Source organism: Arachis duranensis, chromosome 7, assembly GCF_000817695.3.
Source record: "Arachis duranensis cultivar V14167 chromosome 7, aradu.V14167.gnm2.J7QH, whole genome shotgun sequence".
NCBI classification, from domain to species: domain Eukaryota; kingdom Viridiplantae; phylum Streptophyta; class Magnoliopsida; order Fabales; family Fabaceae; genus Arachis; species Arachis duranensis.
The window spans coordinates 35,839,499-35,864,283 of NC_029778.3; the positions used below are offsets into that span (position 1 = coordinate 35,839,499).

At 33.8% G+C, this 24,785-nt stretch overlaps 1 protein-coding gene and 1 long non-coding RNA gene across 2 annotated transcripts; both read left to right on the forward strand.

Moving 5' to 3' along the window:
- Positions 1-327: 327 nt before the first annotated feature.
- LOC107458698 (uncharacterized) lies at positions 328-3,241 on the forward strand. Its single transcript, XR_008001436.1, has 3 exons — positions 328-590; positions 1,470-1,589; positions 2,066-3,241. It is a non-coding gene; the product is annotated as an uncharacterized LOC107458698 (long non-coding RNA).
- Positions 3,242-3,298: 57 nt separating this feature from the next.
- On the forward strand, positions 3,299-8,884 carry LOC107458691 (pentatricopeptide repeat-containing protein At2g06000). Its single transcript, XM_021126747.2, has 5 exons — positions 3,299-3,429; positions 3,513-5,403; positions 5,784-5,931; positions 7,025-7,146; positions 8,534-8,884. The coding sequence occupies exons 1-2, from the start codon at positions 3,299-3,301 to the stop codon at positions 4,825-4,827; spliced, it is 1,446 nt and encodes a 481-aa protein (XP_020982406.2). The 3' UTR covers positions 4,828-5,403; positions 5,784-5,931; positions 7,025-7,146; positions 8,534-8,884.
- The last annotated feature ends 15,901 nt before the right edge of the window (positions 8,885-24,785 follow it).

Below are 24,785 nucleotides of genomic sequence, written 5' to 3' on the forward strand. Positions count from 1 at the left end.
AATCCATAGATCGAATAAAAAAATGAAGAAGAATAAGAGAAAAAATGACGAACAACAAAAAAGAACAACGAACAGAAGAAAAACGACGAGTAACAGAGATTGTATATCTAAAAATTACAATACAAATTATTAACGTTAAAAAAATTTTACGTAATTTTGCACGGCCTATTTTACATAACTTGGGAGAGAGGTGCTGTCTAAAAAAACTGCTTCAGATGACTTGGTTAAATTTTTTTCCATAATGTGGAGCATTATTGATATTCTAAATGTATTATAAAAAAAATATCTAAATATCCCGCTTTAATACATAAGAGGGAAACCCCCCAAAATACGACTACCACACTACAAATCCCTAACCTTCTTCCACAGCCCCCAGTCTCGCTGTGTCATACACTAGAACGACAGCCGCTTCTATCTCCAGCGTCGCTGCCTCCTCTCATCTGGTCTTCTGTCCCTCTCTCCGCTGCTGCTGTGCTCTCTTCTCACCCAGTCTCGGTTACTACGTCTATACTCTCGCTCTAACCTCCGCACACCGCCTGCAAACTATGCTGCTGGCACCGCAACGAATACCGCCTCCTTCAGAAACTTAGGTATGCGTTCTCGTTCTTCATGTTCTATTAGCTGTCCTTTCTCTTTCTGTAACCTAATTTTGTATATATTTTTTTTTATTTTATCCGGGTATTCATTTTTTTTTCTCTCTTCCTGTGTAAATTCACTAACTTGAATTAATTTACTATTAAACTATGGTATTTTGTATGGTGTTTTGTGTCATTTTCTGGAGTGATAGAAATTTTGCATTAGAATTTCTCTAATGGAATGGGCATTGATGGTGTGTTTCTTCTTCTAATTTTCTGTGCCTCTCTCCATATCTTGATTTCTGATTAGTTGATTATGACTATTGAATATTGATGGCTTAATCGGTTAAGAATATGGATTAGTTGAACACATTGTGATAGAGAGCATCTAAAAACACGTTGTGATGACTAAAAATGATGTTGTGAGTAGTACTCTGATTTTTCATTAGGGAACATGGAATTAATGTGAGTTGAATTTTCGTAGGTACTCCAAGTTGATTTTGGCAGAAGCTACTTGATCGGTTGATCCATCTCTTTACTCCCCTCAATTAGGTTTCCCTTTCAAATAAATGATTCAAATAGTGGAATCATTTTTAACTGTTGTTTTTGTTTTATTTATTTCGTTACTGATTTGATTAATCTAGAATTATTGTTGAATTTGTTGCAAATAGATATTGAAAGTTGGAGCTTCCTTTGACGTAGATTGGGAGTAGTTATGTTTGTGAATTGCTGAGTTGGTGCTATCTTATGAAATTATGGCTTGGTTAGAAATATTGATAGCAATGTTGGTTCAATAAAGATAAACCATTTTGGCTTCTATAACTCATAGTAAAAGTAAGCAATATTCATCACGAGTTTTAACTTTTTGTCTTATTTTGGCATATATATGTTTAGGTTGCCAGTGCAATTTATCAAATGGATATTAATGGGCATGGCGGTGATGAGGAGAACGTGGGAGATGCTGCAGAAATATAAATATAGTTATAAGAATTTTGCACTCTAACAACACAACAGGTATGAGAAAAAGTTTCTTTTGTTGTTTGTGGTAGAAATCTACCTGATCAGTGAACTCTTACTCTGTCTATGCTTGAGTAAAACAGAAATGCCATTTTAATTTGCATAATCATATATCATCCAATTTTGTTGATTTATTGATGTTAACCAATGAGGGAAACCAAGTTTCTGTTCACTTGGAATGTGCATAACATAATGATTTGTGATTTGTTATGCTCTTCTCTCCAACATAGATTGCTCTGCTATTATTAATACATGTTGTGAATGTGAGTGACAATGGAGTGTTTGTATGAGATATAGGCGATGATGATTAGTAGATGGTAAAACAAATGCAAAACAATGAAGGATAATGTTTGTATAAGATTCAATACCAGATTTCAACAGAACTGTTTTGGATTTCTCACACACTCTTAAATGTTTTTTCTCCCTTCTCAGACTCCCTTTTTATAGGAAAAAATTTTGGTATTTGAATGCAGGTAGCTTAGAATATTTCAATATTTGGGGTGCTATTTTTCCACATTAGCTTTCAAAATGCAGCTAGAACAAAGCACATGTGAAGACCAAACTAGTTGGGCAAAGAAAGTGTTGCTGGTCAAACCCTAGCATGTCATTGGAATTTTTTGTATTGTTTTAAGTAGGATAGGAAGTGTATGAATAAAACATGAAGCATGGCATAAATAAAACATTATGCTTGGACATATAACGTACGATGGAGGGAAAATGTTGAAGGATAGCGTGAGAAAGATTGGATCATTGTCTCAAGAGATGACACAAGCTATCCACCTTCTGTAATGTTTGGTCTATTAAGTAATAACGTAGATTTTAAATGAAAATAACAAAAAATGTAAAATTTGTAAATTCTGATTGACTGGTATTCCAATTCTTCTCTTTCTTTTATGCATCCCGTTTTACGCCACCACCTTCTCACCGTGCCGTGCCGCTGCACGTTGATCCTGTGCATTCATGGCACGAGAGTGTCGCCTCTGTAGAACTCAGCCTGTGCAAGAATTCAAACATACCCTCCTTGTGCCATCTTGACTCTCTGCGCTGTTGCTGCAGTGTTCCTTCACTTCGGGGCACTTCTTGGAAGCCGATCCCTATTTTCTCTGATACGAATGTCTATTTCATAACTTCCAGCACTGTATCAACTGTCACATTATTGTAATCAATGAATTTGTAGTTGTTGCATTGTGAAAATGTTGTAACAATTAACACTTACATTACATCTTCGCTATTCTTTAATTTATTTATTTATTTTAATATCAATGTATGAGGTGATATTGTTGTATGTAGAATTAGACATGTATTAACTGAATGTGGGACCAGAAAAAAAAGAAAGACGTCCTGGGCTGTGTTTATGATTGATTGGCTTTGTTATGTTCTGTATTTGTTCATGGTTTATATTGAGGTAGTCAATAAATAGCTTGAATTCGTTATCTTCCCATTTACTTGAGTTTGTAAATGAGTTAATGTGAAGTCTGAAAGTTGAAATGATCACAAGTTGAGAACATGTTAACAGGGACTTAGTAGAGTGAGATTATGCTGATTGATTAGGTTTGAATTAATGTTTTTATTTATTTCATAATTTGAATTTTGATGCCTTTTTTGTTCTTCTTTCAATACTCCAATCTATTAATGTAATTGTATTTTGTTGAACCAGTGATGCAGTGCCTCTGGTGAAGTCAGTCACACGTTCAAGTTTAACAACTATGCTCACAAACCCTTCTGCTGCTGTGCAAGCTTCCAAGGTAGCCCTTGTGCATAGTTGTGCTCATGCTCGCCGAAGATCTGCTCCCATTCCACTTAAGGAGAAAGGGCTGATCATAAGACCTGAGATTTGGTTTGTGAAGGTTGCCGCAACTCTTTTTGTTTGGTCAAACTCATTGGATAGATTTTTTGGTTATTTTAGTGATCATTTACATACTTGACTTATGATGTGCTATTAAGATCCCTTTGTCAAGCAGGCCTTCACAATTCAGCAACATTAATATATAATTGTATGAAATCTGATGGGAAATTGCCTGAGAGTAAGCTGTTAGGATTTTTGGTTTCTTCTTATGCACTGGCAAACAGATTTGATATGTCAAGGGAATTACTTGCTGAATCTCATTCCAATAAGGCACCTGTGAATGCTATTGTTTATAATAGCTTGTTGAATGTATTGGTAAATCAAAAGAAATTAGATGATGCTGTTTGTTTACTCATGGAGCTTATGAGATTGCAATGTCATCTAGAGACCTTCACTTTCAACATTGTAATGCGAGGTTTGTGCAGAGCTGGGGAAATCAATGAAGCTTTTAAGTTTCTCAATGATATGATTAGCTATGGTTGTCAACCTGATATAGTTACATATAACACTCTTATACATGGTTTATGTATAAATAACAAAGTCGATAAAGCACGCGATCTACTAAAAGATGTTTCTTCAAAAACTGATTTTGCCCCCAATGTTGTAGGTTATACAACAATAATATCTGGTTATTGCAAACTGGGTAAGATAGCAGAGGGAACTTCTCTTTTTGATGAAATGGTTGAATCTGGAATTAGGCCTAATACATTTACTTATAATGTGCTTATTCATGGCTTTGCTAAGATGGGTGACATGGCTTCTGCAGTAGCCATGCATGACAGTATGCTTTTTCACGGTTGTCCCCCTGATGTTGTTACCTTCACCTCGCTAATTGATGGATATTGCCGAGCTGGGCAGGTGAATCATGGCTTGGACCTGTGGCATGAAATGATTGCAAGAAATATTTCTCCGAATTTGTATACATTCTCTGTGCTTACTAATGCACTATGCAAGAGCAATAGGCTACAAGAAGCTCATGACATTTTGAGGCTATTGAAGCAAAGTGAAATTGTTCCACAGCCCTTTATCTATAATCCTGTTATTGATGGATATTGCAAATCTGGGAATGTTGATGAGGCTAATGCAATTGTACTAGAAATGGAGAAGTGCAAACCTGATAAGTTGACATATACCATTCTTATTGTTGGATATTGTATGAAGGGAAGAACACGTGAAGCAATTGGCATCTTTTACAAGATGTTGGAAGCTGGTTGTTCCCCAGATGACATTACTGTTAAAACTTTATGCTCCTGTCTTTTGAAGGCTGGAATGCCTCGTGAGGCTGCTCATATTAGGAAAATTCTATTTGAGAACCAAAGCTTGGGCTTGTCACTGGAAAGATCTTATAATGAAAATATAAATGCAGATATGCCAATTCTGGTTTATTGAAGTTCTAGTTGCAATTAAACTCTGCCTTGCATCATTTTCCCCTGAGAAATACAATCATCTTGTTGCATGTCACTATTTTTGTAGAGATTGTCAAGAGGGGAACTTGAATTGCCAATCCTTCCAACTTTCTGCTGATTCTTTTGAACTTGTGGGTAAGTATGCTTCCCCCCGCTTACTTGTTTTGATAAGCTAACTGTTCAAATGAATGCTGAATTTTTATCTCATCACAAATTGGTTATGTTTTACTAATATATTTATTTGTTATTCTTCTTATCATATAGTGATATTTGATTACTATGTTCATTTAAGAGTTCATTACTAAAGAGCACACCGAAATATTGAACTATAATTGAAAGAAATGGAGATAATTGTAATGTGGAATGTTAATTCTTTTTAACCTCACTGTTTAAAAATTGAAGCCATGCTGGAAATTTACAATTATATTAATAGTGAGGATATGCAGAGATGGAAACATGTGAAAAATTGAGCAGGAACGAAGTTTTTAGGCCTACAATGTTGGTAATAGTAATGATGGGAGATGGTCGCCGATAAAATTAATCAGCGCTGTTCTAACCGGTCAGTGTCTATTTGTTGAAGCTTTCCTTTGGTGCATTATCTGTACTTCCTATTAAAAACAAGTAACAACTTTTGTCAGTATCGAGAAAGGATTAATGAAACATTTACCAAAGAAAACAAATAAGTTACCCCTCAAACAAGAGTTAGGTTCTACAATTTTCAGATTTTTCATTTTGCTCCTAATAATTTCAAGTATTTACAAATTTTACTTTCAGTCTCTGCGTACTATTGATCCTTGTTGTTGTTGTTATTATTATTATTATTATTTAAGATTTTAGTCTTTTGTCTCTACATTTGCTATTGTTCAGAAAGATTTGGTCCCTATTTTTCATTAAGATTTGTGTTTTACGATTTAATTTATTTTGGTGTTGTTCTTACAGGATCAATAGCTAAATGCGATGAAACTATAAGGCACTAAACCGAGAAAATTATATTGAAAGGACCAAAACTGAAATTTGATGCAACTATATGGACCACATAGATTCCTTCCAAAACTTTTCTAAAGTTGGTTAGATACATGATACAAAGGTGATTGTCCAATAAAATTCCTCAACGTTGTCTAACCCATTTTTTATTGAAAGATTTGCATCCATTTGGTGAAACTTCTTTTGTTAGAACTTGAAAATATTAATTATTATCCTTTTTTCTTTTAAGAAAAAGAAGTAGCAGCTTATATTAGTATCTAGAAATGAAGAAGTAACTCTATCCAAAACTGTTCTTAATTTTTTATGGCCTATAAAGTAGCCACATTTGTTGGAGACAGCATATGGGTAAGGTCCGAGTTTTCGTGAACTGACTTCAAATTTTTTGGGTTCTCATGTTGGCACACTGCAAACAGCTATGTTCTACGATTGTTCACCATCTCATGCATTCAAGCAATTGTGAATTTGAGACATAATAAAGCATTTGAGTTGAATAATATGGAGAAGTTAAGTAGGCCCCAATCTTACATTATTGATAAGTGGGATAAAAGAAAGGAGGAAAAATGAAAGGGTATCATGAGTTTGAGTTTCGTCCACTATGGAGTTTTGTTGGTTCATAGGGATGAGCTTCTTACAATGTTATCCTTTATAATTTTTCTAAAGCAAGTACTATATGGTTGACGTATGGAGGATATAGATTTTAATTTTATTAGGAGGCACAAATATTGTAGGTCAACTATGATTCTATTAGAACCTATAACTTCACAAAATTTCTCTACTTTCATGAATGAAGTCAACGGGTTTACTTGCAAGGAATGTCTGAATTGTAGTTTGTAGAACTTGCATTCTATCCTTGTTGCATATTATTATCCATGCTATTTCTGAACTTCAAGAGCCTGCTGTGGTGCTCATCCATCTCCTATGAAAAATTACAGAATGGTTGATGTTGAGCTGGCTAGCTGATGCTGCTAGCTTACTTTATCTGCTACAATGCAAATTGGGTTACCTTCATATACAGCCCAAGGGAATAAATGTCTCCTTATTCAACCATTTATAAATGTAACTGTTGGAGCAGCTTTTATTACATGGTTGTCAATCTTAAATGAAAAGTTCCATATACATTTAAAAAAAAAAAAATTGTTGAGTGTGAATATTTGTTGCCATGATTGCTGCTTCTAAAATATTTGCATTGCCTGCAGAGATGGAAGCCTAGGGTCCATTTCAAAGGGCATTTAAAGGTGTTATACAGAAGGCTACTCACTAGTCTACTATTTGTTAATTGGAAATGCTATCCCTTGATCAAAGAAAGTTTTTCACCCAGGTGTGGCCTCCTTTACCTTATTTATAAATTGCGATTTTGTTAATGTTTTGCGAACTTCCTCCGTTAAATTTTAAATTTGTTCTTTTCGATGGGGCCAAACATCATGTTTTTTATTTCTTTTGATAGGAATCAGAGGACCAAATATATTGAGCCTTATTCATTTATTTATTTATTTTTGGGCGGGGAAGCTGTTAATGTCACCTGTTTCCTCTTGGTTACACTCCATATATGGGCACATTAGGGGTAACAGTTTTGATATATGGAGGTAGGATAGGAGAGTGATGCCTCTTTTTTTTTTTAAACTTATATTACAAAACGTGAGGCTTATGTTTGTATTATTTTAGTTTTTGTCTCCGTACAAGAGAACGCAGTGAACATTTTATTTGGTCTTCTGTGGTTAGTTTGGTTCTCCTAAATACATCAAGAATATTCCTTTAATATCAAATTTCATGAAATGATTCTTTTGGAGGTCAAGTTTGTCGCATAAGAGTGATAAGGAAGGATCAATATGATGTCATAGGTTGGCAGTAAATTCAAGGCATAAGATTAGTCATTTTTATACTAATGTGTCATATGTTATCTTCTGTCTTTGTACTTAAATTTGGTATCATTTTTTACATGTCAATCAATACCATATGTAAATCTTTCTTTTTGTTCTGGTACCTTCATATCATTCTTAACAAGTATATAGCTTCTATGAAATTTGCCATAGGTGAATCTTTATATCTATTGTATTTATTTTTATGACCAATTTATTTTCAATTTGATGGGAAAGTACACCTAAAAATTTGTTGTCCATGCATATCGTTTAGGCCCTAAAACAATGTGAACACCTAGGATAAAGTACCCTCTGGCTAAAATTTGAGCAAGCGCTCAGGAACAACTTTTGCATATGGAAAAGAGATATGTGGCCCGCTTAATTCTTGTCACTGGCCTTACTGATCTTAGCTTGTCCAAAGACAAATGTCTTATTCTAGCTGAATATCACACTTGCACCTTTAGGGAAAATTATGCAGAATTTAGAATTTTGAGTAAACCCTATATTTCATCCCTGACAAAATATGCAGGAACTATTCTTCTATGTTGAGTTGTAGAGTTAAACCTTGCATGGATGAGTTTGATATAAAAAATTCTTCATGGAGCTCAACCACTATATCGTTCTCTCCATACTGAATCTGTGTATTTCCTTATGGCTAAAAAGTCTATACAGAGGAACTAATACGTTTCTTGGCTAGATATAAGTTTGTTACTTTAAAATCTTGAGTCAATTTTACTTTTCTATTCTTTTTAGGGGACAAATTTGGGAATTAGGTGATTTTTAGTTTTAATTTTTTCAATGTTTTAAATTTAGCAAAAATCTAATGAGATGGATTGCTTCTCTTTACAGGAATTGTGGTAGCTCCATGGTGTAACATGACAATTGCCTTGCTAATTATGAGTAGGAAAGCTCCCAAGTTGTAGAATTTTATGAGAGCTCTGTAATTGTGATAAAGAAGACAAACTTAGGGTTAAAAAACTAATGGAAGCAAGAAAAGCCCATTCTCTTGGAATCACTTGCGCTCTCCCACTCTGCTTAGTACTTAGAAGTATTTGTAAATTCAAATCGACTAATATTCGTAGTAGGTTATTCGATTGCAGAATAAAAATAATGCAGTTGAGTTTCTGATCTTTGTTCTCTAAATTTGTACACACCAATCAAATTTTGCTCTCAAACTATTTTGGTTACGCCATATACAAACATGAATTGTGGTTAGGAGAGGCATTCAAATTACTTTTAGCTACTTACTCACACAAGGTGTCTTAAACTTTTTGTATAACACATTTCATAATGTTGCACGAAATTTTTAAATTTGTATTCGTTAAATAACGTTGATTTTTGGACAGATTTGTTCCTCATGATATCGTCACTTTGTTTTCCCATTTTATTCCTTCGAGAGACATCAAACGAAACTTATCTCTACATCTCTATTTTCTTTGACCTTAACAAAATAACTCATCACATCATATCTCAATTGTCGATTCCTGCTATCGCTGTCGAAGTTGCCATCGCCATCTCCCACGAAGGCATTAATTTTTTTGTTTTATTTCCTTTTTAAATCAATTTTTAGTTAAAACCGGTTCAGATATTGTCTTGAAAAACTTTCTGAGGATAAAGCCAAGTATTCAAGAAGGAAATTCGAACACAATATAAACAACAAACTTTGAACGTAAAGAGATAAGGGTTTAAAAGATGATCATTAGTAATATATACTGGTTTGGCCTTAATTGAACGCGGATCGGGACATGACCAAAATTTCGATTTGAGCTGCACTAAAATCTTTGGATCGGATTGGATATATCTGCAAAACACAGAAATACTTTTAAAAGTTTATTTTTATTAAAAAAATATAAATAAAATTTATTTTTTCTATTCTTTTAAATATGTTTACTCTTAAAATAATATTAAATATATTTTTTAAATAATAAATTATAATAATACAACATATATGATAATTATTAGTTGAAAAAAAACATAAAATATTTATTTATTTCTTTATTTTTGCGAATACGTGGATATGCGGATCGAATATGCAGATACTTACACAAAATCCGATAAGATTCTATTAGTATGCGGATAAGATCCGATCCGATCCGATCCGATCCGATAGCCTTACGGATCGAATTTATATCTGCAATTTTTGGATCGGATTCAGATAAACACCGCAGATATGCGGATTAAATCCGATCCATGAACACCCTTTTACATCTAGTCCACAAGGCCTCAATGTTTACATCTAGTCCATAAAAAAAATTTGAAATTCCACTAATAGAATAAGTGTACAACAAATATTATTTTTTCAAACTTGGTTAAATTTTGCTGTATATTTAATCATACCCAACTTAATATTTCATTAAGTGCTCTCAAATTTAAGGCTAACACAAATTGACTCCTCACATACATAAAAATTTTATATATCTAAGAACTTTAAATATTCTCCGGACCTTCTTAGACATGACTCATATAATTTATATTGGATATCTTACCAATTTAAAAATTTTAGATATTATTTTTTTTAAATCTCCTTAAAACTAGAAATTACTACCGGATCAATTTATAAAAAAGATATGTGAAGGGCAAAGATGCACAATTTATACTCAGAAAGATGAGAAGTTTGACAACTTAACAAGGAACGTTCAAAAACACACATTTAGAAAAGAATTTAAAAATAAGGGTCGTTCTACGATAAAGATTCAATATATAGATATTCTCCTATTTAAATGTTGTTGCTACACGTGGTTAGAAAGGAGCAGGTTTTGCAGAAAAATTTCTCCCAAATATGGCTTGGGGGTTTTGAAGCTGAGCCAACATTTCGAATGGAGTTAACCAAGTTCCGTTCTTGATGATGGACTGTTGGCCCATTATTTTATATGAGTACGAGACACGAGAGTAAAAAAATAAACCCAAAAACATTACACTGAGTAAAGGGATTGAACATTGGCCATTAAATTGGAAAATAATATTTTTGTGGGGACATAGTTATATTTTTTAGTTAATGTTCAATATTTTGTTTGGGAAATAACCTTTTGTGAGAATTTGGTTTTGTTTTATAGTTATTAGTTGCTAATTATTTTTTCGTTAAAGAGTAAAGACTTATTTAGCAAGCATTTATTTCCATCATTTCATTATATTATATAGTATGACCTTTGTCTATATTATTTCTGTTTTTTTGGAAAAGAAAATAAATAAATTATCCAATAGATATATTTCACTTATCAATAATTTCGTCATATTACAAATATAAATACAATCACTGTTATTTCATTAGAAACAATTAATTCAACACTATATAATAGTTATGTGCCAAAATGGCTGTTCCTAAATATTATTTAACATAAAAAAATATTTCTTACAAAATTTCACTTAATAATTTAATATTGATATTTTAAATCTGATCAAGTTATTTTCACATTAAAACTAGTGTAAGACTCTATATTTTTAAAAATTAAATAATTAACTATTTTTGAGTTAATATATTATATTGAGATGAAGTTTTTAAAAAAATTATTTTTAATAAAAATAATTAAATAAAATTTTATAATTATTGAAGTTTAATTTAATTATTATTTATTCTATTAAATTTAATTATTTATCAAAAACACCTATATCACCTCATTCGCTTCTTCTCATTCAACAAACCAAGGAAAGGAAGAAAAGAAACAAAGAGCCGTGAGTGAGAGAGAACGAGAAAACAATGGCAACGTAAATTTTCAGCTTCGATTTCTTATGATCTGTAACTCCAATTAAAAATCTAATTAGATAAAAGTGTTCGTATCTTCCTTCTTTATATGTTGGCGTTATTTTTATTTGGTAGAAGTTAATAGTGACATAGTTCCCTTTCTTCTTAAGTTCGACTAATTAGAGTTTTAAGAGGCACATATGATTTTTGATGTTTTCTTTTTTAGTAACTCAGTCGAAAAACTTTTTTGGAACTTCAAATATTTTGATTTCGTACGGAAGTAGGACTTTGATAATTTCTCATTGGTTAAATTGGTATTGGATAAGTGAATTGATGTTGTGAGTGATTGCTGATTGAATTTGACTGAATTTATGTTGATTTTTTGTGATATATTGATATTTGTAATTAGTTTGGAGTCTGGTCTGTTTAAGTGCAGCCAAGAATCGAATTATTTTGAAGAATTTGGGCTGGAATGTTATTGGTGATTAAGTGGAATTGGTAAAATTTGATGGTGACATTGAGATTCAATAAGAAATGAATTGATGAATTGTGATATAAAATGGTTTGATTTTGGAAGCGGTTTTATTTTTAATTGGTTTGATTTTATAAATGTTTTGATACTATCAATGATTTTTGATTTATTGGAAATGATATGAAATAGTTTGAGAAATGGTTTGGATGGGACCCGAGAAGGGAGACAAAGTCCGAGTTTTAGGAGAGATGCTGCCGAAATTTCTATAAAATCTGAGGCTTTGTTTGAAATGTTATTTAGAAAAAGATTGGATTTGAGAAATTTTATTATTTGATTTTTGATTTATTAAGAAAATAGTTATGTTTCGAGTTTAATTCATTTAAGAAAAATATATGTTTTGAGTTCGATTTATTTAGAAAAGAATTATTTTATGATTTTAAGTTATTTAAAAAAGTATTATGTTTTATGAACTTTTAAAGTAATTGAAGTTTGATTGAATAATTTCATTTTGCGACGTCTTAAAAAAATTAAAGAATTAGTTTTAAAGATGAAACTGGAATTGGTTTTGGTTTTGAAATTGGTTCGGAATCTCTGATTTGTATGATTTGGTTTTGATTTGATTTAGAAATTTTATTCGATTAAATTCAATTTGAAAATAATGATTGTAAAGGATTTCTAATGAACTTAAGGAAATGAGATTGGTTGTCGCTCCCCTAAAGTCTAGAGGCCTTGCTAAGACGTTTAACTAATAAATGATTTTTCTTTGTCTTTTGAAAGAAAAATTGGTTTAAGTGAAGTTGTTTCAAAGGTTTTCGAGAATGTCACAAAGAGGTGGTTTTGGTTTAAAAAAAAAAGAAGATAAATCGACACGTGTGATTATGAGAATAATTGAAAGGTCGCGAGAGGGTGACGGAAAGTAAATAGTTATGGTGCCGACGTAAAAATGTTGAGCCATGGGCTTTGTATGTGAATGATTGTGCGGGGACGCCCGTAAATATGGAATGGCTTCCAGGAGAAACGGATACATGTTTCAGCTGTAGAATCAGCGCCTGCAAGTATGTGCAGAGGTCATGTTCGGCATACTTCAGCAGAAGAATCTGCGCCTGCAAGAGTTTGGAACCTTGCAGAGGTTATGCCGCTGGAATGCTTTATCTGACTTGTGAGTCGGATTGCGTCGGGTGCGGGTCGAAACCGACAAATGAGCTCATTACTTGCACTAGGGATAGACATGCATCATGCTTGTTTGCACATATCTTTGTAGTATGTAACTCTGTGATTGTGTGTGTGTGCTGCGTGACTGATTGACTTCTGTGTTCTTTTATTATTTATGCTTATATGTGTTCTGTTGTTAGTTGCGGTTGTTTAATAATAGCAAAATGAACTTAACTTCTAACTCCAACCCTATTAAGAACTCCCCAGTTCTTATCCCCTATCTCCACCCCCTTTCAACTACAGGTGCAAAGGTTTATTGTGGAGCTACAAGAACATAGAAGATGATTTTTCGTCATTTATTGTTTTATTTTTTAGAGGGGTAGGAATTGTATTTGAGGGTCTTTGAATAAGTCTATGTATATCATGCTATGTGAATATATATATATATATATATATATATATATATATATATATATCTTTGTGATTAAGTGATTAAAAGTAAAACCTTTCATTTTCTTAATTAAACTTTTGCTTCATACTCGCGAAGGCTCAATATTAAATAAATATAGTATATAATTAAAGGAATAGGGGTAAGTAGCACTCGTACTTTTAGTGCAATCATGAGGTGCTAAAAGTTAGGGTGTTACAACTAGCAGCTTAACTGACTTATTATGTCAGTTTGGTCACTTTTATTATTTTAAAGAAATTAATATTTTTAATTTTAAAATTATAAATTTAACTCTACCAATGTTATACCTGCAGTACGTACATAGCCAATTTTAAATCCGGATAAAGGAGAAGAGTTGTATTAGGCCTTCGACAACCAACATAAAAATTTAGTCGAATCTTCATGACATGGATCAAAGACGTTATTGCGCTAAAACTAAGTCATTGTCCGGAAGCAACGCGTTATATGACTCAAGTACAGTATCAAATGAGTAAGAGTTGCTACATCAATGCTCGGTTGAAATGTTAAATGAGTAAGGTGAAGGATTACCATGTTGTTCTTAACACGCAGCGGAAGTAATAAAGTAATCCTAAAGATCTATTTTGTGCTTAAACTTTATTCCAATAATAAACAACATATAGATCAGATCTTGATACCTTTAGACGCTTTAGTAAAAACTTTATTCTTCGATTGTACGAAGACTCTATGCGTATTCACACCGAGACCAACCTTTGCTGTCAATTCCTTGACCAATGGACATCTGATCTAAATTGAGAAACCTCTTGCAACTCTTTGTACACCATAAAATTCTTCTCCAAGAATTAGGCTCACACACATTTATATGCGTAGAGGTAAAGGAATAAAACCCTTGTATTTTATTCTCATCATCGTCACATTCCTCTACTCTTAACATATATAATATATAGTATGATATTTGTTACTAATTTAAATTTGAATCTCAACTCAAATTTAAATCATATGTTAAAATTCTAAATCTGAATCCTTCAAATTGATGAATCACATTGATAGTTTCAGTGGCTAAGAGAGGGGGGTTGAAGCCCCTTTTTCACTTTAGAACACTTGCTGGGCTTTAGACTTTTTTATCTTTGTCTCGTTCCTAGCGACAAGACTTTTTATTTTTGTCTCGTCACTTGGCATGAGATATTTTATGGTTTTATCTCCTGTGCAGCAAAAATAGAAAATGGAGTAGAAGGGAAAGATATGGCGGCAAGGCATTTCTATAAGCCACCGGCCCAATTCTTTTCAAGATCTCAAACGGTCTAATATAACAGGGATTTAGTTTCTTAGTCTTAATAGCTCTTCCTACTCCTGTAGTTGGTGTAACCTTCAGAAAGACATGCTCCCCTTCTTCAAATTCCAAAGGCTTTTACCTTTGTTCAGCATAGCTCTTCTGACGACTTTGGGCTATAAACATTCGGCTACGAATCGTCTTTATCTGCTCAGTAGTCTCAACTATCATTTCAGGCCCTAACAAACTTCTTTCTCCAGTTTTATACCAACATAGCAGAGATTGACATTTTCTGCCATACAAAGCCTCATACGGAGCTATTCTGATGCTCGCATGGTAGCTATTGTTATAAGCAAACTCCACTAATGGCATATACCGATCCCAGCTTGCCGGTTGGTCCAAAACACAAGCTCTTAACATATCCTCCAAGGTCTAAATAGTTCTCTCTGATTGACTATCTATTTGAGGATGATATGCAGTACTCAAACTTAACTGAGTCCCAAATGCATGTTGAAAGGCTCCCCAGAATCTTGATGTGAAACGAGGATCTTTGTCGGATATAATAGTGGAAGGCACGCGGTGTAATTTGACAATCTCTTTAATATACATTCGAGCCAATTCTTCCATTGTACAACTTATTCGAATGGGGAGAAAGTAAGCTGATTTTGTCAGTCGGTCCACAACCATCCAAATAGCGTCACAACCAGACCGAGTTCCAGGCAACCCCATCACAAAATCCATTGCGATACTCTCCCATTTTCATTGTGGAATCTCTAAGAGATGAAGGGTTCCTGATGGTCTCTGATGTTTGATTTTAACCTTCTGACACGTTAAACATTTAGATACATGCAATGCCACATCATTCTTCATTCCTAGCAACTAGAACATCGCTTTCAGATCTTGATACATTTTGGTACTTCCTCGATGGATTGAAAACCCGCTCTTATGAGCTTCCGCCAAGATACCTTGCCGCAAATCTCCGACATCTGGCACAGTGATTCGGTTCTTAAACCTCCACAAATCATCCTTACCTTTTGACACTCTCTTTTATTTTCCCTGTTCAATTGCCGGTAATACTTTACGTAATGTTTCACCATCTTGATGAGCCTTCAGGAGTTCTGATTTAAAATCACTTGAAATTTGCAACTGACTCAAACACAGAATTCCAAATTCTTTCCTAATTCCTAGTTTCAAACCTTGAAATGCCTTTAATAGCTCTTCTTCTCATAGCATTATCCAAACTGCATATAAAGATTTTCGACTTAAGGCGTCCGCCACAATGTTTGCTTTTCCTAGATGGTAATTCAATTCAAAATCATAATCCTTCAGAAGCTCCATCCACCTCCTCTAACGCATATTCAATTCTTTTTGCACAAAAAGATATTTCAAACTCTTATGGTTTGAGAAGACATGAAACTTAACACCATATAGATAATGTCTCTAGATTTTCAAAGCAAACATAACGGCAGCAAATTCTAAGTCGTGGGTTGGATAGTTCATCTCATGCGGCCTTAATTTCCGTGAGGCATACGCCACAACATTTCGATGCTGCATTGGAACGCACCCCAAACCCTTTAATGATGCATCACAGTATACTTCAAACGGTTCACTTGGCTCAGGAAATACTAACACGGGTGCAATAGTCAATATTTGCTTCAATGCTTCAAAACTCTCTTCGCACTCCAGAGTCTAGACAAAAGGCGTATCCTTCCTAGTCAACTTAGTTAAAGGTAAGGGGAGCTGTGAAAATCTCTTAATAAATCTCCGATAATACCCCGCCAAACCTAGGAAACTCCTGATCTCTGTCACTGAAGTTGGTCGCTCCTATTTCATCACTGCTTCTACCATAGCAGGATCCATAGCTATTCCCTGCTTACTCACCACATGATCGAGAAACTTCACCTCATTCTTCCAGAACTCGCATTAAGATAACTCAGCATATAACTTCCTGTCTCTCAGAATTTGCAGCACAGTTCGCAAGTGACCAGCATGCTCCTCCTCAGTCTTAGAGTAAACAAGAATATCATCAATGAAGACAATGACAAACTTGTTCAGGTACGGTCGGAAAATCCTGTTCATATAATCCATGAATACTGCCGGAGCATTAGTTAACCCGAAAGACATCACTATATACTCATAATGGCCATAACGCGTCCTGAAAGTAGTTTTCGAGATATCTTCATCTCTAACCCTTATCTGATGATACCTGGATCGCAGATCAATCTTAGAGAACACACCAGCACCCTGTAACTGATCCATTAAGTTGTCAAATCTAGGTAATGGATATTTATTCTTTACAGTGATCTTATTCAATTGCCGATAATCGACACACAAGCGCATACTTCCGTCCTTCTTCTTCACCAGTAACACTGGCACTCCCCACGAAGAAACACTTGGTGGAATAAAGTGCTTACCCAACAGATCTTTCAGTTGAGCCTTCAATTCAGCCATTTCTAAAGGTGACATCTTGTAAGGAGTAATCAAAATCGGACCGGCTCTAAGCACCAACTCAATTGTGAATTCAACCTCCCGATTAGGTGAAAATTCATTAATATCATTCGGAAACACGTCTGAAAATTCACATACAATCGGAATATGCTCTAAACTCTTATCATCACCTGATACTCCCTCAATTAATAATATAATTCCCTGACATTCAATTCTAGAATAATTTACTATCATAGAGTTCAAATCGTAACTGTTCACCACAACTGGCGCTTCTGACCCTTCCGGCATAAACTGTACTGACTTCTCAGAACAATCAAGTAAAACATGATTCTTGGATAACCAATCCAATCCCAAAATGAGATCAAGACTAGTCATTGGGAAACAAATCAAATCATGCACAAATTTATGTTGTTGTATTCGAAATGAAACTTGTGGACATCCTAACCTAGTCACCATAGCTTCTTGAGTAGCATTATGCACTCTCAAATCATAACCTAAAACCACCATCCTCAATCCTAATTCATTAGCCTTTTTAAATGCAATAAAGGAATGAGTTTCCCCTGAATCAAATAAAGCATTTAAGATTTTACCAGCCATTTCACAGTTATCTCTAATCAGTGTCTCAGATCCCTCAGTACCTGCTACAGAAGTGGTGTACACTCTCCCCGGCTGCTGTACCCTACCAGTCTCATACTTCTTCTTTTCCAGACAATTATTTGCCAAATGCCCGGGCTGTCCACAAAAATAATATACTCAAAGTCCTGATCCGCACGGAACTCCAAAATGATACTTCCCGCACCTCTGACAGTTCAAATCATGCTGTGACTGCTTTCCAAACCTTCTTCCCTGATTAACATTAGTATTCGGCCTTCTGTAATTGCCCTGGCCTTGATTTCGCTGCAAAATAAAGCCTCCCCGCTTAAAGTTCCTACCTCTCGGAGCAAAGTTCCTCCCTGAAGTCCTCTGAAAATGCACCCTTAAACTCCCTTTCTCTATTGCCGCCTTTCTCACACATTCCTCAGCCACCCTACTCTTATTCACCAATTCAGAAAATACTCTGATCTCCATTGGTGTAATAAAGCTCAGAATATCGCTTCAAAGACCTCCCTCATAATTAATACATTTCCATTTAGCAAAATCTTCAGGCACACCTTGACCAATACGAGAAAAGTGACATAACTCCTCAAACCTGCTAGTATACTCAGTAACAGTCATTTGGCCCTGCTTTAATTGCATCAATTCAAGTTTCTTGGCATTTCTGACTGAATTAGGAAAGTACTTCTTATAGAACTCTGTTCGAAAGACTTCTCAAGGAATCGTAGCTCCATCTGACTGTAGGATATGTCATGTCCCTTGCCAACAATACTGAGCCTCTCCTTGCAGCTGATAAGTTCCAAACTCAACCCATTGCTCCTCAAGAACTTGTTGAGCCTGCAACGCCCGTTCCATAGCCTGAATCCAATTATCTGCATCAGTAGGATTTGAGGTTCCCCTGAAGGTCAGAGGGTGAACTTTCAGAAATGTAGTAAGTGTTATAGGGTCGTCCTCGTCATTATTATTCCTGTGGTTATCCTGGTTTATCTGATTACTCAGTGCCTCGGTTATCGCTTGCATAGCTGCAGCCATATTTCCCAGAGTAGCCATGAAATCTGCTGGATCATTCCCTACCAGGCTAGGAGTAACGGTGCCTATCCTATCTCTATTTCGCCCGCGACCGCGTCCACGAGACAACATCTGGTCCCTATACACTCCAAACAAGTGATATTATGTTGATCAGTCTCAATATCGCGGGTCTAATTCTTTAAGTTCCAAATGCATGCTCACAAACGTTTATGCCATATATATCAGTCAGATATCCTAATAGCAGATAAACACATATACAGAGAATGCACAGAAGCGTAATCAGTCTATCTTTCAGGCTCTATAGGAACGAACTGCTCTGATACCATAATGTAACACCCTACCATAATGAGCTTTACGCTTAAGCCGTAAAGCAGAGGTGGTGTGGTATTATGACCTCTAAAATAAAATGTCTACATATAATAACAGAAAGATTAATATATACTAGGAGCCTTAAAGAATAGATGAAATAAAAATTCGCGAAATAAAAGCGCAATGCTCAAGAAACGAGTTAACTTGCGTGCTAAGAAAACTATAACTATCAAACATAAGATAATAAAAGTAGGAATAGAGTGCCAAAGATAAAAAATAAGAAGCTCCTAACTCAGCCCGCGAAGTCAAGGCTGGCCGGAGAATATTTACACACACATATATATATACTTATCTAAAACTGAAATGTACAAAAATAAAATCCTGTCTCTCCATAAACCTCTAAGAGGATCAAAAGAACAAGTTATGTAGAGAGAAAGCTAAGTGTATATATATACATCACTATACAAAAAAATAACCCATTAACCACTTCGCTTCAAGAGTCCAGATGCCTAACAAGATGCCTCTCGACCTGCATCTGAAAAATAACAACATAGTATGGGGTGAGAACCAGAGGTTCTCAGTATGGTAAAGGTGCCACACACATTATATAAGGTCTTGGAAATGCCAGAGGCAATCCTAGAACGCCGACACTCAATTTACATAGCTTAGAGTATTAAAGCCATAAAAGGTAGTTTTCTAAGAGTATCTAAGCCTAACTTAACTTAATCTTAAATATAAGTCCCATACCGCCATTCCCTTATACCTCCATCTCCGTTAGCATTTCATAGACAAATAAATAGGTAAAAGCAAACACAAGAAGGTTATAAGTACTGCAGGTAGCAAAATACACTTAACATAGTAAATACACTTAGGCAAACGCAGTTAGAGCACAAACAAGTAATTCAAGTAATATGCACATGATGCATGCCTATCCTATAGCTAATGAGCTCACTTGTCAGTTATACAGCCATCCCGACAAGTCCGATTTGCTAAACCATTGGACTGTCCCTCGACGTGTATCCCCATGAGTCTATGCATAGCTTTTTCTCATATATATATATCAAATTGCTCAATCGGGGTACCGTTTCCGACAATTTATAAGTGTCCAGTCACCCTTACGTCATAGGGTCAACAGAGTATCGAGTTTTCAACTTGGTACACGTGGTGGCAAGCTACGGTACTTTACCAAGGGAATCTCGTATCTCAGATCATTTAATCATTCAAGCCAAGTATCATACATGATCATCCATTTGATTATCAAGCCAAATATCATACATGATTATCCGCAATATTTCATAACCAATTCATCATTTTCCAACTTTACATCACCTCCAAGTTGTCCGCATTTCCTAGCTTCATCTGTTTATCAGGTTTAACACTACCATTTATGACTAAAGAAATGAAAATAGAGGTTTAGAAGTTTAAAATAAGGTTTAAAACTCAAAAATCATGTTTGTTGGAATAGGTACGCGAGGCTCACGCGTACGCGTAGGTGAAAACTTCATGTCACGCGTACGCGTGGATCATGCGTACGCGTGGACATGCATGTTGGTCCCCTACACGTACGCATGGGGCTATACGCATACGCACAGTTGAAAATTTCATGCCACGCGTATGCGTAGACGTACGTTCTCCAAAAAATAGACCAACCAAAGAGCTGAATAATGAGGAAATGGCACTGCATAACCGCCTTTTCCACACCAAAATTTTTGACGGGCATAACTCAATCTTTTTAGATCGTTTTCTTCCGTTCTTTGAACAACATAAACTTCACGAACCCAATTTTTATTTAAAACAAGTTGGAATCAATTTGGGGTTCCGAAAGCCAAGTCATATCCCGCCAAAATTCAGCCCAAAAACCAACTTTTGCAAATTCTTCAAACCTTATTTTTCATTCAAAATCTCCATTCCATTCATTACCAAACCTATCAATACCAACACAATATGCCAACAACAAAACTCAATAAAACTCTATATCACCATTTAATAATATTACACAATTTTATACTTCAACAACTCCTTCATGCTTTCCTTCAATATACTTATAATCATATAATCAAATCACCAAACCAAACCAAACATGTCCATCATCAAGTTACTAAGCATTAAATATACACCTGCATTCCAACTTATCCTACAGTCGTCCAGCCTAAGTTTTCACAGAACATTACATATTAAATGCACAAAACCTAAACCATACCTTGGCCGATTCCCACGTGGCGACCAAAGCAATTCACCCAACACAAACACATCCATAAAGCTCAATCAAAATACTAATGCCCAGCCTCCACCAAAATTCCAACGTCCACAATTTCAAGCTCCAATTATTTATTCACAACCTAATACACATTCATAACACATATATATCCAATTTAATACCCAAAGCTCAAATTCAGTAATTTAAATCGAATTTATGGTATCCTCACCTTTCCCAAGCTTCACATAAGTAAGAGTGAACGTTTTCTTCAAGCTAATTGGATCCTAAAATATCAAAAAGTAAATAAATTCAACATCTCTATTCGGTTTTTGAAAAATTGGGAGAAAGGAGTGGCTGGAAGTGATTAACGGCTTACCTATAAAATTGTTCCGATATAAATATAGAGCTCGTCGTGGTGGTCGCGTGGCTGCAAACGATGCAACAATCGGAGTTCGGACGGAGGTGTTACGATGATTTAAAACCAACGTAAGGTTACGGGGAAATTTTCTTTCGCTCCTCTCCCTTGTATGTTGCAACGCTACTTCAGATAAAATGGGGTAGAGAAGGAGATTGGGTTCATTTAGAGGTTGGCCCAGTTGCGCCCACTGCCCGTTTTGGACCAGGTTCAACCGATTCGGCCAAATCTTGGATCGTTTTCTTTGAAATTAGTGTCAAAATTCTCGTTTCGATAAACTCTATCCTAATTTGATATAATATTCACATTTCTAATCTTATTTATTAAAAATTAATTTATTGACTAATTATTTACTAATTTAACGGGGTTTACACAATTAAATAGTCTAAAACCCATAATTACCAATTAGGGGTTCTGTCTAGTGCTGCCACCATTGAAGTTGTTAGAAGCTTACGTCGGATTTTGCAACGTCGTTGTCGACCTCCTACTTCCAACATGAGCTGCCAGATCTGGTATTGCTGTTGTTGGAGTTGCCATTATTGTTACTGTTATTGAGCTCGAATGAGGCCATTACTACTATTTTGGGTTTCGTTTAGTTTGCTGAAAAACTGCTAATACCCTTTTTCCCCTTGTTACTCCACTGTTGATGCCTTGGTGACGCTACTGTCATGGGTGGATGTCGTAATTGATGTCGACGTTGCCACGAAAGATACTCATATGGTCTTAGTGTTGTTGTTGAAGCCGCTGTCATCGACTTCCATCATCATCGCCTTCCGTCATTATCGTTGTCTCCTTTGTTTGGTGCTTCTTTCAAGCCTCCACATCAATTAGTTCTTTGAGATCAAGTTGTGAGTAGGATTTACGTCTATAATTGTTTGTTTTTGCATCTATAATTATTTTCATATACACTATTTTGAACTTATAATCATATTTATAAAGTTACTAACAAAATTTTTGAAGAATCGATTTATTAAAACTAAATTTTTATTCATTGGAAACTCATTTTTCATCTACACATGAAACTACATATTCTTTTGAGACTATCTAATTTTAAAACTAATTATTGATATTTGCTATTCTGAAATTGTGAAATATGTTGAATTCTATTATGATTTAAAAAGTATGATTGAAAATTATTTGTACGAAAAAGTATAGTTGATGTGATTTGAGTTTTTGTGTATTTGAAAGATTAAATAGTTAGTTATATTTTGAATTATATGTTTTGAATTAGTTTGGAAAACTCGTGTTAAAAAACTGTATTTAGCAGCGATGATGACATTAAGTTAGATGCATCTGTCTCAAACTTTAACTGTAAAAGACATTGCTAACCTAACATATAAATCACACATTGAATTTGTTATTCTGTATAGATACATGAGAAAAAAAGGCTATTTTTAAAAGTGAAACCGTTCAAATGTGCATTATTTAATTTAATTTCTGTGTAATAAAAATTCTCTTATTAATTTATTTGTTTGTATAAGTTATTATTTTTTAAATAAAATATACTTTTGATAATAAATTTATATGATCTCATGTAATTATAGATATATTGTCTAATTATTAGAAGCAAAATTCATTTTATTTTTTAAAGGTAATGATTAGTACCAATCTATAAAGGGAATAGATTTCTGTGGCTAGATAGATATTCAAGTACATTGTATAGATATTGAGGTTTTTAAATTGGTATGAATTTGAACTATATATGTGATTGATGTAAAGAAAACATTGCGTTATGAATTTTGATATTAACAATGAATATTGAAAATTTTGGGCGGATTTGAAGCTACTGTTTCTTGACTATTGAAGTATTGAACATATTTATTATTTCACTATTTCCTCTGTCTTATACAATAATCAGTCTTGTTCTCTACCGTGCTTGTTAGCATCGTACCTATTTGTGTCACGCTGTCAGCTATTATATTTAGGTGTAGTAATGGGCCGGATGGGAAAATTTTTTTGTCCTATTCGACTATAAAAATTCGTATAGAATCTATCATACTCTTCTATATAGATAGTAAAATACTATATATACTTATTTCGTCTCTAATAGTCTCTATAATTATTAAAATTCAATAAATAAAATTAAATTTTAAAATTTATATAATTATTATTATATATATAATATAAATTAAAATAAAAATTTAAATATAATAAATTATTATTAATTATTTTATTAATTATTTTAAATATATGACATATATTATATATTAAAAGTATAAATCTATATATATTATATATACTATGACGGATATTACCTAAATCCGACTCCGTCCCGTCTCACTAAAAATCTGTTCTTGTGCAGGGGCGAAGTTACATACATAGAAAGGGGGGCAATCGTCCCCCCTAATTTTAATTTTTTACATATAAATTATATGTAAATTTCAGTTTAGCCCCCCTTAAAATTTTATTTTAGTCTTTTTTTAGTGTGTAAATATTTTTGGCCCCCCTCTAATATTTCTTCTAGCTCCGCCCCTGCTCTTGTGCGAGACTAGAGACGGAATGAATTCCTACGAATTCGAATAATGTTGTCACTCCTAATTATACTCTTAAAATATTTTTGTTGTGATACCATTTGAATTAATCTTTTATATAAAACAAAATAAAATTAAACAAATTAAAATATTATCTAGCTAACTCATAAATTATATTAATTATAGCCATTAATTATAGCTTTTAAATTTTCCTATTTTATATCTGTAATTATTTTTTTATATATAAATTTATATTCTTGGATTAATTAAAAATTTTTTTATTTTATTTTAGACTTTATAAATGAAAAAACTAGTTTTCTGATACAATAAATTATAATTAACGTAGTCTAATTAATTAAGTAATATAAATTATAATAAATTATATTATATTTAAATATTTAATTAAATTAATTAGTTGATATAATTAAGTCATTATAATAAATTGTATTTTAATAAGTTAAAATAATTAAATCAATAAACATTCTTAAAATATGTCATGTCAATTATATTATTAAATGCAGAAATTTAATTTTTATATAATAAAATAAATAATAAATAATAAATAAATATACTAGATGTGTAACAGAAAATTAGAGATAATAGATAATAGAGTTAATAAATACAAAAAGAAACTTTAA